At 35.1% G+C, this 12,222-nt stretch overlaps 2 protein-coding genes across 4 annotated transcripts in view; one reads left to right on the forward strand and one right to left on the reverse strand.

The window, feature by feature from the left end:
* Positions 1–12,222, forward strand: part of LOC147833651 (uncharacterized) — a 734,785-nt gene that overhangs the window by 128,223 nt on the left and 594,340 nt on the right. The gene's annotated exons all lie outside the window — the stretch shown is intronic.
* The window catches only part of exoc3l2b (exocyst complex component 3-like 2b), a 63,554-nt gene that overhangs the window by 36,586 nt on the left and 14,746 nt on the right, over positions 1–12,222 (reverse strand). For all 3 annotated transcript variants that reach the window (XR_015509356.1, XM_087284075.1, XM_087284076.1), the window contains exons 2-3: positions 6,976–7,458; positions 5,015–5,232 (exon numbers count right to left, since the gene is read on the reverse strand). Coding sequence is in view for 2 of the 3 variants with exons in the window: in XM_087284075.1 (XP_087140201.1) it covers positions 5,015–5,232; positions 6,976–7,458 (701 nt within the window). In the remaining variant the exon portion in view is untranslated. The remainder of the gene's footprint in view (positions 1–5,014; positions 5,233–6,975; positions 7,459–12,222) is intronic.

The raw sequence follows: 12,222 nt of genomic DNA on the forward strand, positions 1-12,222 counted from the left end.
GACCGGCATGCCAGGCAGTACACATTATTTGATGCGTTACTTCCTTATTTGAATGTTTCTCTATAATCGTTAAATGCATCACTGTGTAGATGTTAGATAAAAAAAGACTATTGTGTTGGATAATTAAAGCCTTGATTATCATTCATTCAGGAATGTGCTGCCACTTGAGAACAGCTGTAGATGGAGCAATCCTTTTTTTTGTCACAACACTTATGCAAAATAAATGGGAAGAATTATTTAAGCTCATCCTGAACCATTACCATTACCATAGAAAAGGTCACAAAACTGATACTAAGCATTGGAATTTTTTTTCCACAGGACACCCAAATCATTGTGTGAAGAAAGGGCTCTTCGCCCAAATTGCAGATGGATTTTAAAGTGTCAAGTGGTCTCTTCAGCTGAATGAATAACTTGGAAACCCACATGACCATTAAAAGAGGTCAGCAGAAAGTTTCCCGTCACCATAATGTGACTAAATACACAAATAAAAAGTGATTTTTTTGCTGTGTCAGCTGCAACATGCAAAGCTGCAAGAATCACCCCCTCCCGCTTAAACAAAGCAAAGACATGACCAAACATGACACTTTGGGGCACATTCAGTTCCCTTTTGCTCAGATTCCTCTTTTATCAAGTTCCATGCTGCAGTTACGCAAGGGGAAGAGATTTATAGTTGTACATTTGACAGACCCCCAGCCCCTATACTGAAAATGCAGGCCCCCATACTATGGTAAGTATGATTAGATGTAAAAAAAATCCTTCAAAATGAGCTAAAACGCATGCCGCTCTGACAGTCATGTTCTGCGATTATCAATCTTGCTGCAAAATTTAGCTCCAGCCTAGAGCTCTAATCAAACCCATCTGAACCTGCTAATTAAGGTCTTGCTTAAAAATGACAGGCACTTTTGTAAGAGGAGAGCTGAAATTCAATTCTAATAGGTTGAGCACACTGTGAACTCTGTTGACAGTTTAACAAATGCATCAGAAACCACTAACACTTGTGTGTGTGTGTGTGTGTGTGTGTGTGTGTGTGTGTGTGTGTGTGTGTGTGTGTGTTTATATAAATATTTAGAAAATAGTCCTATGGATGTAGCAACTAGCGTTGCTAGGCTGTATTAAAGGAATAGCTATCCCAATAATTAAAATTAATTAACCATTTACTCACTCTTAAGTTTAATTTTTAACAGTAGCTAATAGCTATGCTTCCATCCACCTAGTTTTTATGCACATTTTGGATATGCGCATAAAAAAGTTGATAGAAACGTCAAGATGCACATAAATTAAAAAAATATCCATAAAAACATATGAGCATAACTGAGTAGGATAACCTTTTTATTTGATAAGAAAAAATGTGCATAAACTACTATGGAAACTTTTTTACCAAACAAATTTCAGTATGCGCATAAAAAGGTCACGTGATTTTGTTATTAGAGATCATGTGATATTAAAAATGTGTGTGAATGGCTAAACCAGCTTCTGAGCACACTGTAAAACATCTGAAATGTTGTTTTGGTCATTCTAAAACGCCTTAACCATTTCAGTATTAGTGTCATTTTATTATTAGTTACCTTTAGAATTGTCAAGAGTGTCAGTACTCCACATCTGACGCCTTTGAATGCCACCACATATTTATTGCGTGTCAGCATACTGCCTTCAGAGGCACAAGCATAGACTGTAAAAGATATGGACGTAGTATCTGTGAAGTCACCCATAGGTTTCCAAAGAACACAAAAGAAGCTGCAAGTTGGCGTGGCCAACCGTCGCCGGTTTGTAGGCGCTACATCGCACCAACCGGGGGATACCAAACAAGGGCAAAGAGGCGGAGTGTGAGCGAAGCTACAGACGCCTGCTAGCATTTTGCTTAGATGGGCTTTTCTTTGGGAGAAACACTTAATACTTCATTACCTGTGACTCTTTTGTGTTCTGACCACATGCTTGGTTGTACACTATATCAATAAAGTGTTTAGACTTTAAAAAACACTGTTGTAATAGATTGAGCCACTAAACATTGTTGTTATGATGCTTTTCTAGAGGAGGAAAATGCTAATTACTTCCAAACACTTTAAATATAGTCTGTGTTAGTAAATGCAAGGCTATTTATGAAACCCAGGCATAACACTGTATGACAACGCTTCAGATGAATGTTCTAGAGCTTACAGCTAATAAATCTACCAGATTCTGGAGTGCAATCAAGTTGTAAAAAATATATATATAAATGATAAATGATCTTAAATAAAAGAAATACATTTATAGAGATGGTATAAGTATATAGTTTCACTCACCTGAAAAATGGAGGTAACTTGAATGGTTAAGTGCACAATTAAGTGCACACAGCATGCCATTTTATCTGATAAGTGTAAGAAATAATTCCAAAACGCAACTGACTGTGTAAAGCCACATAAAACAAAACAAAAAAACATGTATATGCTGAGTTCAGCGACTAATCAGCCGGAATCAGCTGAGGTGACGTGACAGCGACCAGCGAGACCTAGCTGTCTCTCAATTAGCCACGCCCTTAATTATGCAGACTTAACAGAACTTAATATAAACAAAATGAATGAGTTTTAAAAAAAATTCACCCCCTCACGGTTGTCATGAAGGGTAATATTATTATTTAAACCAAAAATAATCTTTGTACCAGGCTTTTTACACCTTTTTTTCTGCTGTAAAGTCAGCTATTTTAACAGTGGGGTCAATAGAAATTTGCTCTATTATGGAGCCAGGACTAGAGAAATTTCGATGAATTGCAGTTTACTTCCGTATTTGAGCGGTAGGTTGCCGCTTGGGTGCAAGTTATTTATTAAATAAAGAAAAGATTCACACAGCTTCTCCTACCACAGCAAATTCGATTTTTACTTTTGATATTTGGCGCCAGTCAATCAGGAAGTGAGGATTTTGTTCTCTTTGACCACTTGGAAGAAAGCGCTGCTTTATTAGCACATCTTTTATTGGATATTCCAGTTGTGCGCATAAATTTAATTTGCATCTTTGGATGGAAACATAGCTATTGACATTCATAATAGGGAAAAATACAATGGAAGTCAATAGCTATCAATTCCAACATTTAAAATATCTTATGTGTTTGAAAGATCAAAGTAACTCATACAGCTTTAGAATAAGTTGAGGATGAGTAAATTATGATTATTTGGTAAACTATCTCTAATTTAGAAGCCTTTTCTATGCTTTAACACTAACATTTGTGCATGTATTCCTTAGCCAACAAGAGTTTGCAAGCTGCTGCCAGTTTTGAACCTTATCTCTCTTGGTCTTGAAGTAAAAAGCCTGAAACCTGAGCATTCAATCATGTGCAAATTCCTGCTTAGCATGTGCCATGTTCATGCAGGTCAAGCTAAACAACTGAGGTACTGTACAGCCATGGTCGGGAACAAGCATTAAAGATAAATGATTTGATGTACAGTAAGTTCAGATGATGAATCAAAGCTTTCCTCACCATTTTCCATCGTTAAGTTGCCACTGTAATAAATAATTAGCATGTAGAAAGTTTTGCTAAGTATAAAAGCATCTTTAATTCGTTGTTCCTCATAAAAAATATGTTTGTTCTTGTTAGACTATAAACTTTGTCACACACATAGGGACTGTATCTGTAGCCTACTTAGGAATACATTCCTGAAACAATTGTAAAATGCCCACAAATTAGCAAGAACTAATGCTGAAGTTTGATACTGTTGCCTTGATCTTATACTTCTACATTTTATTTACAATTTTAGTGGTGCAGATAATAATTTTGGAGAAGATTTTTAATGTTTTTTATTTCTGTGATGCCGGCACTGATTATGAAATTTATGAAATTATTATGAAATTATAAATTAAGTCGTAAATCACAAAATCACCAAGGCCTAGAAGAAAGTGATATACTGTTGTTATATCATGTATTTTTGGTAAGATGGAATAATAACAAACATATTGTATTTTACACCTGGTTACTTCTTGATTTTTTTTCTGTGATCGGATAGCTATCTGATCAACATCAATATGGCAGGTGTAAATGTCATTCTAGAAGGATATACATCTGATCACTTCAGAAGGTGGTTTCCAGGTGAAACTGGACAGGCCTAAATGCATCTGGTTGCTGAAACCATGTTTATAAATTTTACTTCTCCAAAATAAAAAAAACATTAACGCAAGAGTGCACATGCTGTGGTCAGATACACAAGCACAAATGCATAAGCATTTGACTGTGAAATGATTGAATTCAATTGTTAAATTAACATCAGATTGCAGAATTAACACATAGCACACACCTGAGACTATTTATAATAATAATAGAACAATTGTTTTGTTTTTGTTTTGTTATATATCACAAATGAAACCCTTTACTGTTCGAATGATGTCTTGCATGTATCTGTATGGCACAAACAGATGTTTCACTTAGTCTATAATAAAAGTAATCACGGAGCCTGCCTTGTGCGCTTGTAATGGTGTTTCATAACCTAAAATGATTTGAATGCCAAACAAGATATATAGCTTACGTTTCTGTGAAGAATCATTCATTCATTTTATTTTCGGCTTAGTCCTTTTATTAATCTGTAAATTATAATATAATTTAATAAAATGTAGTGTATCTGATGCTTTAGACAACAAAATCTAAATAAATTTGCATTTAAAGTGGGATTCGAAGATTAGAATCAAATCTGTTTAGTGGAGACACATTTATGTGGTCAAATGAGATGGGAAAAACATGAAGTGATCAGGTGCCAATAGGCCCATAGACAAAAAAGTAAAAACACAAATAATTACATCAAATTCGTAATATTTAAGGTCCCATTAGCATAATTAATGCAAAATTTTGTAAGCAAAACATCTTTTATTGTCACTAGTGTAGGGATGTATAAAGCACTGCTCATTATGCTGGATTCACACCAAATGTAGAATAATTATTCGTGTTGAGTATGTTACATACAATGTCAATGCAAATGCGTAAATAGAGGCGATTTACCGTCATGTAATGTTGATTTACCTAAATGTCTACTGTATGATTGAGAAGTTGACTGTGTACCTGACAGTGGCTCTCTGGGTTTGACCTCGGGCACCTCCTCCACCGGCTCTTCCTCTGGTCCCTGCGATGAGTGATCCTGTAGGGACTCCCTCTTCATCTTGCCCTTGCCCACCATCTTCAAGAAGGAGAGACGACGACTAGTGGAGTCAGCATCAGTTTCTGAACAAAGTTCACCATTGGTCAAACTCTCTTTACGATCTTTACACCTTCCGGCCATTCTGTAGGAAGAAGAAAGAATATGAGGTCAATCATCATTTACATTTAGATTTAACAGTTGCTGTTGTTTGCAAGACTTTGCATTGAGTTTTGCAATACAGTTTTGTGTATTTCTTTGGAATTGTCTCTTGTACTTGATAATTATTGGGTCAGCACTAAAAAAAGTACATAGCAGATAGCACAAAAACATAAGACTTTTTAATAGCTAATAGACACAAAACTTAAGGCTTTAAAGCTAGTGTCAACAGAATATCTGGTGAAAGCAAATTAAATAAATGTACAAATTTAAATTATTTACAAATGTGTTTTACTCCAATTTGTCTTTACTGGAACAGTTAAAGAATAAATAAGAATTGGGAAACACATCATACATTTTTTTGCAGTAGTATGTATACGTATCTAGCAATATTTTCACAAGCGTTGGTACCTGAAGCATTTTTTCCCATTCATTTTTCTCAAATAGATTAGAAATAAAGGATTTAACGATATATAAGCCATGAACTAAACCAAAGCGCTATGAGGTATATCACAACAAGGATGAAAATTGGAAAAAAAATACAAATGTAGTTACTTTAATATTAACTATTTATTTACTCTCATATAGTCAAGACCGGCATTATTCAAGCCCCTGGCGAAAAAAAAAGACTTGTTTTGTTCAAATGTTAATAAAAAATACTTTTTTTTCCAGAACTATGCCTCTTGTAGATCGTCTTATTATCTTTTGGGAAAAACCTGTGTCATTTCCAGTCCAAAAAAAAAAAACTTGCTGGAATAAAAGTAATTTTAAATCAGAATTTGTGACTTACTAAATATATATGTAGCTAAATATATTTCAACATATATGTACATATTTGAAATTCCAGTGTTTGATAAAATATATAGGTTGCATATATGACATATTATGTAAAAATCCAAACATGAATGGCAGTTTGCCATATGTCAGATATCAATAGGCACTGTAAAAAATGCTGATTTCTGGATTGAACCCATTCACCCTGGACTGAATCTAAAACAAAAACTAAAGAACTTCTCTTGGCATGCTTTGCTAGTAACAATTATGATGTAGTTTTCTGTGTTAATTTCGCAATTAAAAATGATTGTTCTGATAATAAATTAGCAACCTCAAATCACAAAGCATATCTGTCTTTAAAGGTTTATGAGTTATTGTTGTCCCAGTTGAAAAGAGTTGAGTTTTTATATCCAGAACCCAGTGCTTAGCATAACTGAGTACACCCATTTCAGAAGTTAATATTTGTATCCATTTCTCAGTAAATATCGGTCATACATTTTGGTGCATTTGAACAGAGCAGATTTATTAAACAGATATATTTAATATTTTATTATTGTTATATTATAATATTATAGTCACCAAACATATTAAAAAATTGAAAGATAATACAATTACATTAAAGCAAAATAGTGCAAAAACTAATTACAACCTACAAAATTTAATTTTTTTTGTTTCTCTTGAATTTTGCTCTTTTTACATTTTTTATTTAATATTATTCCCTAACAATTAAATTAGATTGTATTAATTTTGGACCCTCATCATAAGTTATTTTGTTTGATTATCTTCATATTTAGGTTCAGTACTGACTAATCTAATGTATATGCACAAACATAATACTGTAAAGCTTCCTATAGAAAATATAAATTTAAATGAGAGTTTAGTGAGGAGTGTACTTATATGTGCTTATATATGCTGAGCACTGTATATGATCATTTCTCAACCCTATCCATCATACCGAAGCAAGCTTCCTTCTGAACTCCGTCTGCCCTTCTTCTTCCTCTCCATGGGCGAGGCTGAACCTATAGAGCCCTGTGGGGACGGAGTCTCCCTGCCTTTGCTCCTGCTAGACAGGCGCAGGTTCTTTCCCAGTTTGCCCAGAGTTTTAAGGGGTGAGACCCCCTTCATGCGCTCCAGTGTGCCTTTGATGGAGCCTCCCTTCCCCGATCCTCCACGTCGCACCTCATTGGCCTCGTTCTCATCTTCCTCATCCTCAAACGGGTTTCTGTCCCGGGGCACACGTCCATCTAGCAGTGAGCCTCCGTTGCTTCTGGGCCAGTCCTCATCTGAGCCAGGCTCCTCGAATGGATTGTGGTTAAGGCTCATTTTTCTGAGAATAAACTCGCTCCGCGTAGTCTCCAAATCCACGCTAAACCTGCCTCCCTTTAGCCGAGACGGGAGGTTCTTGAGGACTGGCATGGTTGCGCTGGGAGGATGTATGCTAAAAGAGAGATAAAACCAGTAAATGCATATCTGTCAAAATCGTCACTACCAGTATGAACTTTATAAGGCATTGCAGAACCATTTGTGCTTCTGCAAACAGGAAATTACTGCCACACGCGCCAGTACACTGGCATTCATCCATCGTGCTGATATGAGCTTTTACTTTTTATGAAAAAGTTCTTTGTTTTTTTCCAGTGTATAATACAGCTAAAATTACATAAAAATGCACACAGAAACGGACAATCTTTTGAAACAGTACATTTTGTGGTGTACACAGATTCTGCAAAAATGGCCCCAAAGTAACAGAAACTTGATGCCAAAATGCCACGCCAATTTTAATATAAGGGGGAAATAAATGCCGCTCAAAATTAAAACAAATCTATTGTAACTTTCCTAATTAAAGTGAATAAAATTGCCATATGGGACCTTGATCTTGACTTCATTTAACAACATTTGGGGCCCTAACATACACCCGGCGCAATGTGGCGCAAGGTGCGACGCAATTGTTGTTTGCTAGTTTCAGCTTGGTGCAAGAGTCGTTTTGACATTTTGTGCCACGCTGCTTAAATAGCAAATGCATTTGCGCTCATATGTGCGCCCATAGGCGTTCTGGTCTAAAAAAGCAGGCGTGTTTTGGCGCGTTGCTATTTTGAGAAACTATAATAGATCATATAATAGACCAAAACAAAGCCGATCTATTGTCCAGCGCAGAGCGCGTTAGTTGTGCACCTCACTTAAACACTGCTTAATACACACAAGATGTAGAGCAATACGCAAATATCTTTACATATGAATAGGGGTGGGCGATATAACCTAAAATTAATATCACAGTATTTTTCATCTTTTGAACGGTGACAGTATAATATAACGGTATAAGCTGTTTTTTTTTTTTTTTTGGTACATTTTGGGAGGAGTAGCCTGTCCTGTCCCTTTAGTATGTAAATAAAGTTAATATTTTTATAATATAATAAGTAAATGGTATAGGTATCTTTAGCAAAAATCGACATGGGAGAGTATTATGCATTCTCAACATATTTATTTTGCAAAAAACCTAAACAACACCAAAAAAGAATAAAGGAGCACAAGAAAAATTTTAGGAGCACCCACCAAAAATGAATGAGCACTATTAAAAATTGTATTTTAAAGGATTTATTGACTTTTAAAACAACATCAATTAGGACTAACGAAAACCAGAAACAATTATCTAACTAATGCTGAGATGATATTGATATTTATGTACAATAATTCCAATATATATATATATATATATATATATATATATATATATATATATATATATATATATATATATATATATATATATATATTATAGAATATTACTGATGATGAAAATGACAATAATAGTAACAATGAATTACATTTTCATGCTTCCTGTAGAATGTGCTTAAATGTGAGTTATCTTCTATAAAAAGTCTGTTACTTTATGAAATATAAATTTATGGTCTGCATCAAACAAAAATGAAGCATTGCAGTAATAAATATTTATTTAGCACAATTGTTTTTAAATGCATGTCAATTTAATAAATAATATTTCTGCTACAAAACAAATGAAAGACTATAATAAATCATTTAATTCATGCTGAAAGCTGCAAACAATCATCAGTAACTAAATAGCAAAATAATATACATCTCAAAAAAAGAATCACAAAAAAAGTAAGAAAAGTCTCACTTCTGCCACTCTTTAAAGGTTTTGTTTTCGGTTTGTGTCATTTTAAATGCTCAGACTCGTTATGAGCTGATCTTCATTTTTCTGTGTTTGTGGCAAGTCAGCATTCTTGCGATGACCACCGGTGCAATACCGCTTTTTGTAATGAGCCACAGTTTCAGTGTAAACTTAGTAAAGGCAGGGAACATACCTATAACTCATTAGGACAATAAGCTCAACCCTTTTAGATCATGTGCCACGGCTCAAAGCGGATTTTTCGTCCTTAAATTAGCAAAAGTGGATTCTGACATGCCCTAAAAGCGTTTGCGCCCTGTGCTTTGCACTTTCCGCATGGACCGTCATAATAGAGCCCTTGATGTTAAATATATAGTTTGAAACTCTTTGGGCTCTATTTTAACAATCTAGATGCAAAGTCTAAAGCGGATGGCGCAAAAGTATAAAGGATGTCTGAATTTACTTTTGCTATTGTAAGGATGGGAAAAATACGCGCTGCACCATGGCACATGGTCTAAAAGGTTATGCTTTTTCTCTTAATGAGTTATGGGTGTGTTTTGAGCATAACATGCATTAAACCAATTAGAGTCTTATCTCACATTTTCTTTAAAATTCATTTTTATCGAAACATGACGCATTTGCTATTTACATGGTGGACTTTGTTAGTGGAAAAACTGAACGCTTCACTAGTGAGAAAAGTTAAATAAAACATTTGCAGCGTGAGGATAAAGAATGAACCTCCTCCATTCTGCCTTTTTACTTTTACTTAACTTTTACTCTACTCCTTTACTTTTGTGCATATGGAAACAGTGAAAACTCACTCCACTGAAAACATCCATTAGCCTACATTTAATTTTGTTTGTTAAGCACAAAGAATTGTTTTAAAAGTATTTCTTAATCCAAAATTCTAATTTCCAGCAAACGGATAAAGGAACAATAATAACGAAGATAATTGTGTATTGCTATACATCCTGTGTGCATTAAACAATGTTTATGCGTTTTAGACCTGCATAGGCGCATAATTAACATGCTCTGCGCTAGACTTTGGTCAATGGCGTGGTCTATTTCAGTTTCTCAAAATAGCAACATGCCAACAATGCGCCTTAACACACCTCCTTTTTAGACCAGCACACCCATGAGTTCACAAAGTGGCGCAAATGGATTTGCTATTTAAATAACATGGCACAAAACATGAAAATTAGGATTGCGCTGATCTAAAAATAGCAACAAATCGTGCCAATCACGTCTTGCGTCTTATTGTGCCGGGTGTATGATAGGGCACTAAATTGTTTTTGGGTAATCTTGTAAATTACAGTACAAAAACTGTATAATGAGCTGTCAGAATATGTTGTTATATGTTGTATAAGCTGCCAGTATATAAACTGTTATCATAATATAAATTTTTGGTCTGGGGAGCTGTAATGTGTGGTAGTGCTTCTCAAACACAAAAACATTTTCATGTTTATTCTTTTAATGGACATTAAAATCAAAGTCAGTCTTAATACTGTAGCTGTAATGCTGTTCCTTTTTTTAAAATCTATCATTTACTGTATGCAATTTAAAAAATGTTGTTGATAGCATAAAAAGACATTCTCTTTCCTTGTCATTTGTGATTATTTACACGAAACAACAGAGATAAGACACATCTGACAGCTTTATTTGAAAGATTAGTGATTTTATGAGGAACAGAATCAGAATCACACCCTTTTTTTAATCTCTCAGACATTTGATGTTGGGCCTGTCAACATTACAAGTGTCATAAAAAAGGTACTACACACAAAGGGACGCAATAACGCCACAAACTACCCTAAGAAAGAACAAATTCATTCTGGTTTGAACCAGCTGCCCAAAACCTGACACGTTATAGTGCTCCACAACCCACCATTAGGTTTGAATATACATGGAATCTTTTGTAAATAAACAAAAGGAGGCCTCAACCTGATGAACCGAGTCTATTTCAAGAAACATGTTTGCCTCTTTTAAAGGGCTCTTAGCTAGAATAGCCCTCTCGTATATTTATGGCCGGTTGACAAAAGTGAATAGGAGCAGCGCTGAATCACTTCCGGTTTGCTAATTTGTGTATGTGTGTGCGTATACAAGGGCGCTGATACTTAATGAATGACTAACTTTAATGGTTAACGGTAGTCTACCTGGCTTCCTTTCGATAAAAACTGCCATTTTAACACTAGCTCTGTAAACAAAAAAGATGATAAAAAATGTAATAATAACACAACCTGTTTCTGAGATCAAAGCCATATGGTGGCTTGGAGACCAATTTAAGAGGGTAACGGCCAACAAGCTTTAAATTCCTAGAGAGGGTCTATTGTTTGTGGCTTCCTACCTCTCTTAAATAATTATGTCTGCATGATTTTTCCATATGGGACACCTAGCATTAAGGGCTTATTTTATGATTATTCACATTGGACGACGTGTGTAAGATCATGGCCGTTAAAGTGGCTGACTATATGTTTTGATAAATGATTTATGTTTTTGTCTATACAACAACATTGCACACTGTTGACTTTCATCGCTTCTCATTAAATAGCAGGTTTGGATCGATATGAGAACGACTCAATAATAACAGAATTTCATTTATATGATCTGACCCTCACTTAATCGTTAAATCACCAATGGGGTATAATTATTTAACAAGAACCAAACTTGCAAAACAAATAGAGTGAATGAGGAAGAAAAAGTATGTTGCACAACAGCTTAATGGACATACACTGTTTAACAGGGTTAACAAGTTAAGTTAATGAGTTAATAAGAAACAATGCGAGTAAATGTCTTACGACTCCAGTGACTGCATGATCATTCTCTCTTAACATTCTCACTGAAATTCCAGCACTAATTATAAACCTCTGAGTGGAGCCAATATGTAACGTCGGGTTAGATCATTGGGTGAGATATAAAAGTCACACTACCGCTTTCCCAGACCAACTCCTCTTCCTGTCTCATACAGGTAGGGGACACAAGGGATAGGTCCCCCGCATCACAGCCAGTGGCAGTGGCAATATATAATTTCCTTACTGGAATAAGTGAGCTAAAATGGTAAAGAAAAAATGGTAACTGCTAGAATTT

Source organism: Danio rerio, chromosome 15, assembly GCF_052040795.2.
Source record: "Danio rerio strain M-AB ecotype USA chromosome 15, GRCz13ab, whole genome shotgun sequence".
NCBI lineage: Eukaryota > Metazoa > Chordata > Actinopteri > Cypriniformes > Danionidae > Danio > Danio rerio.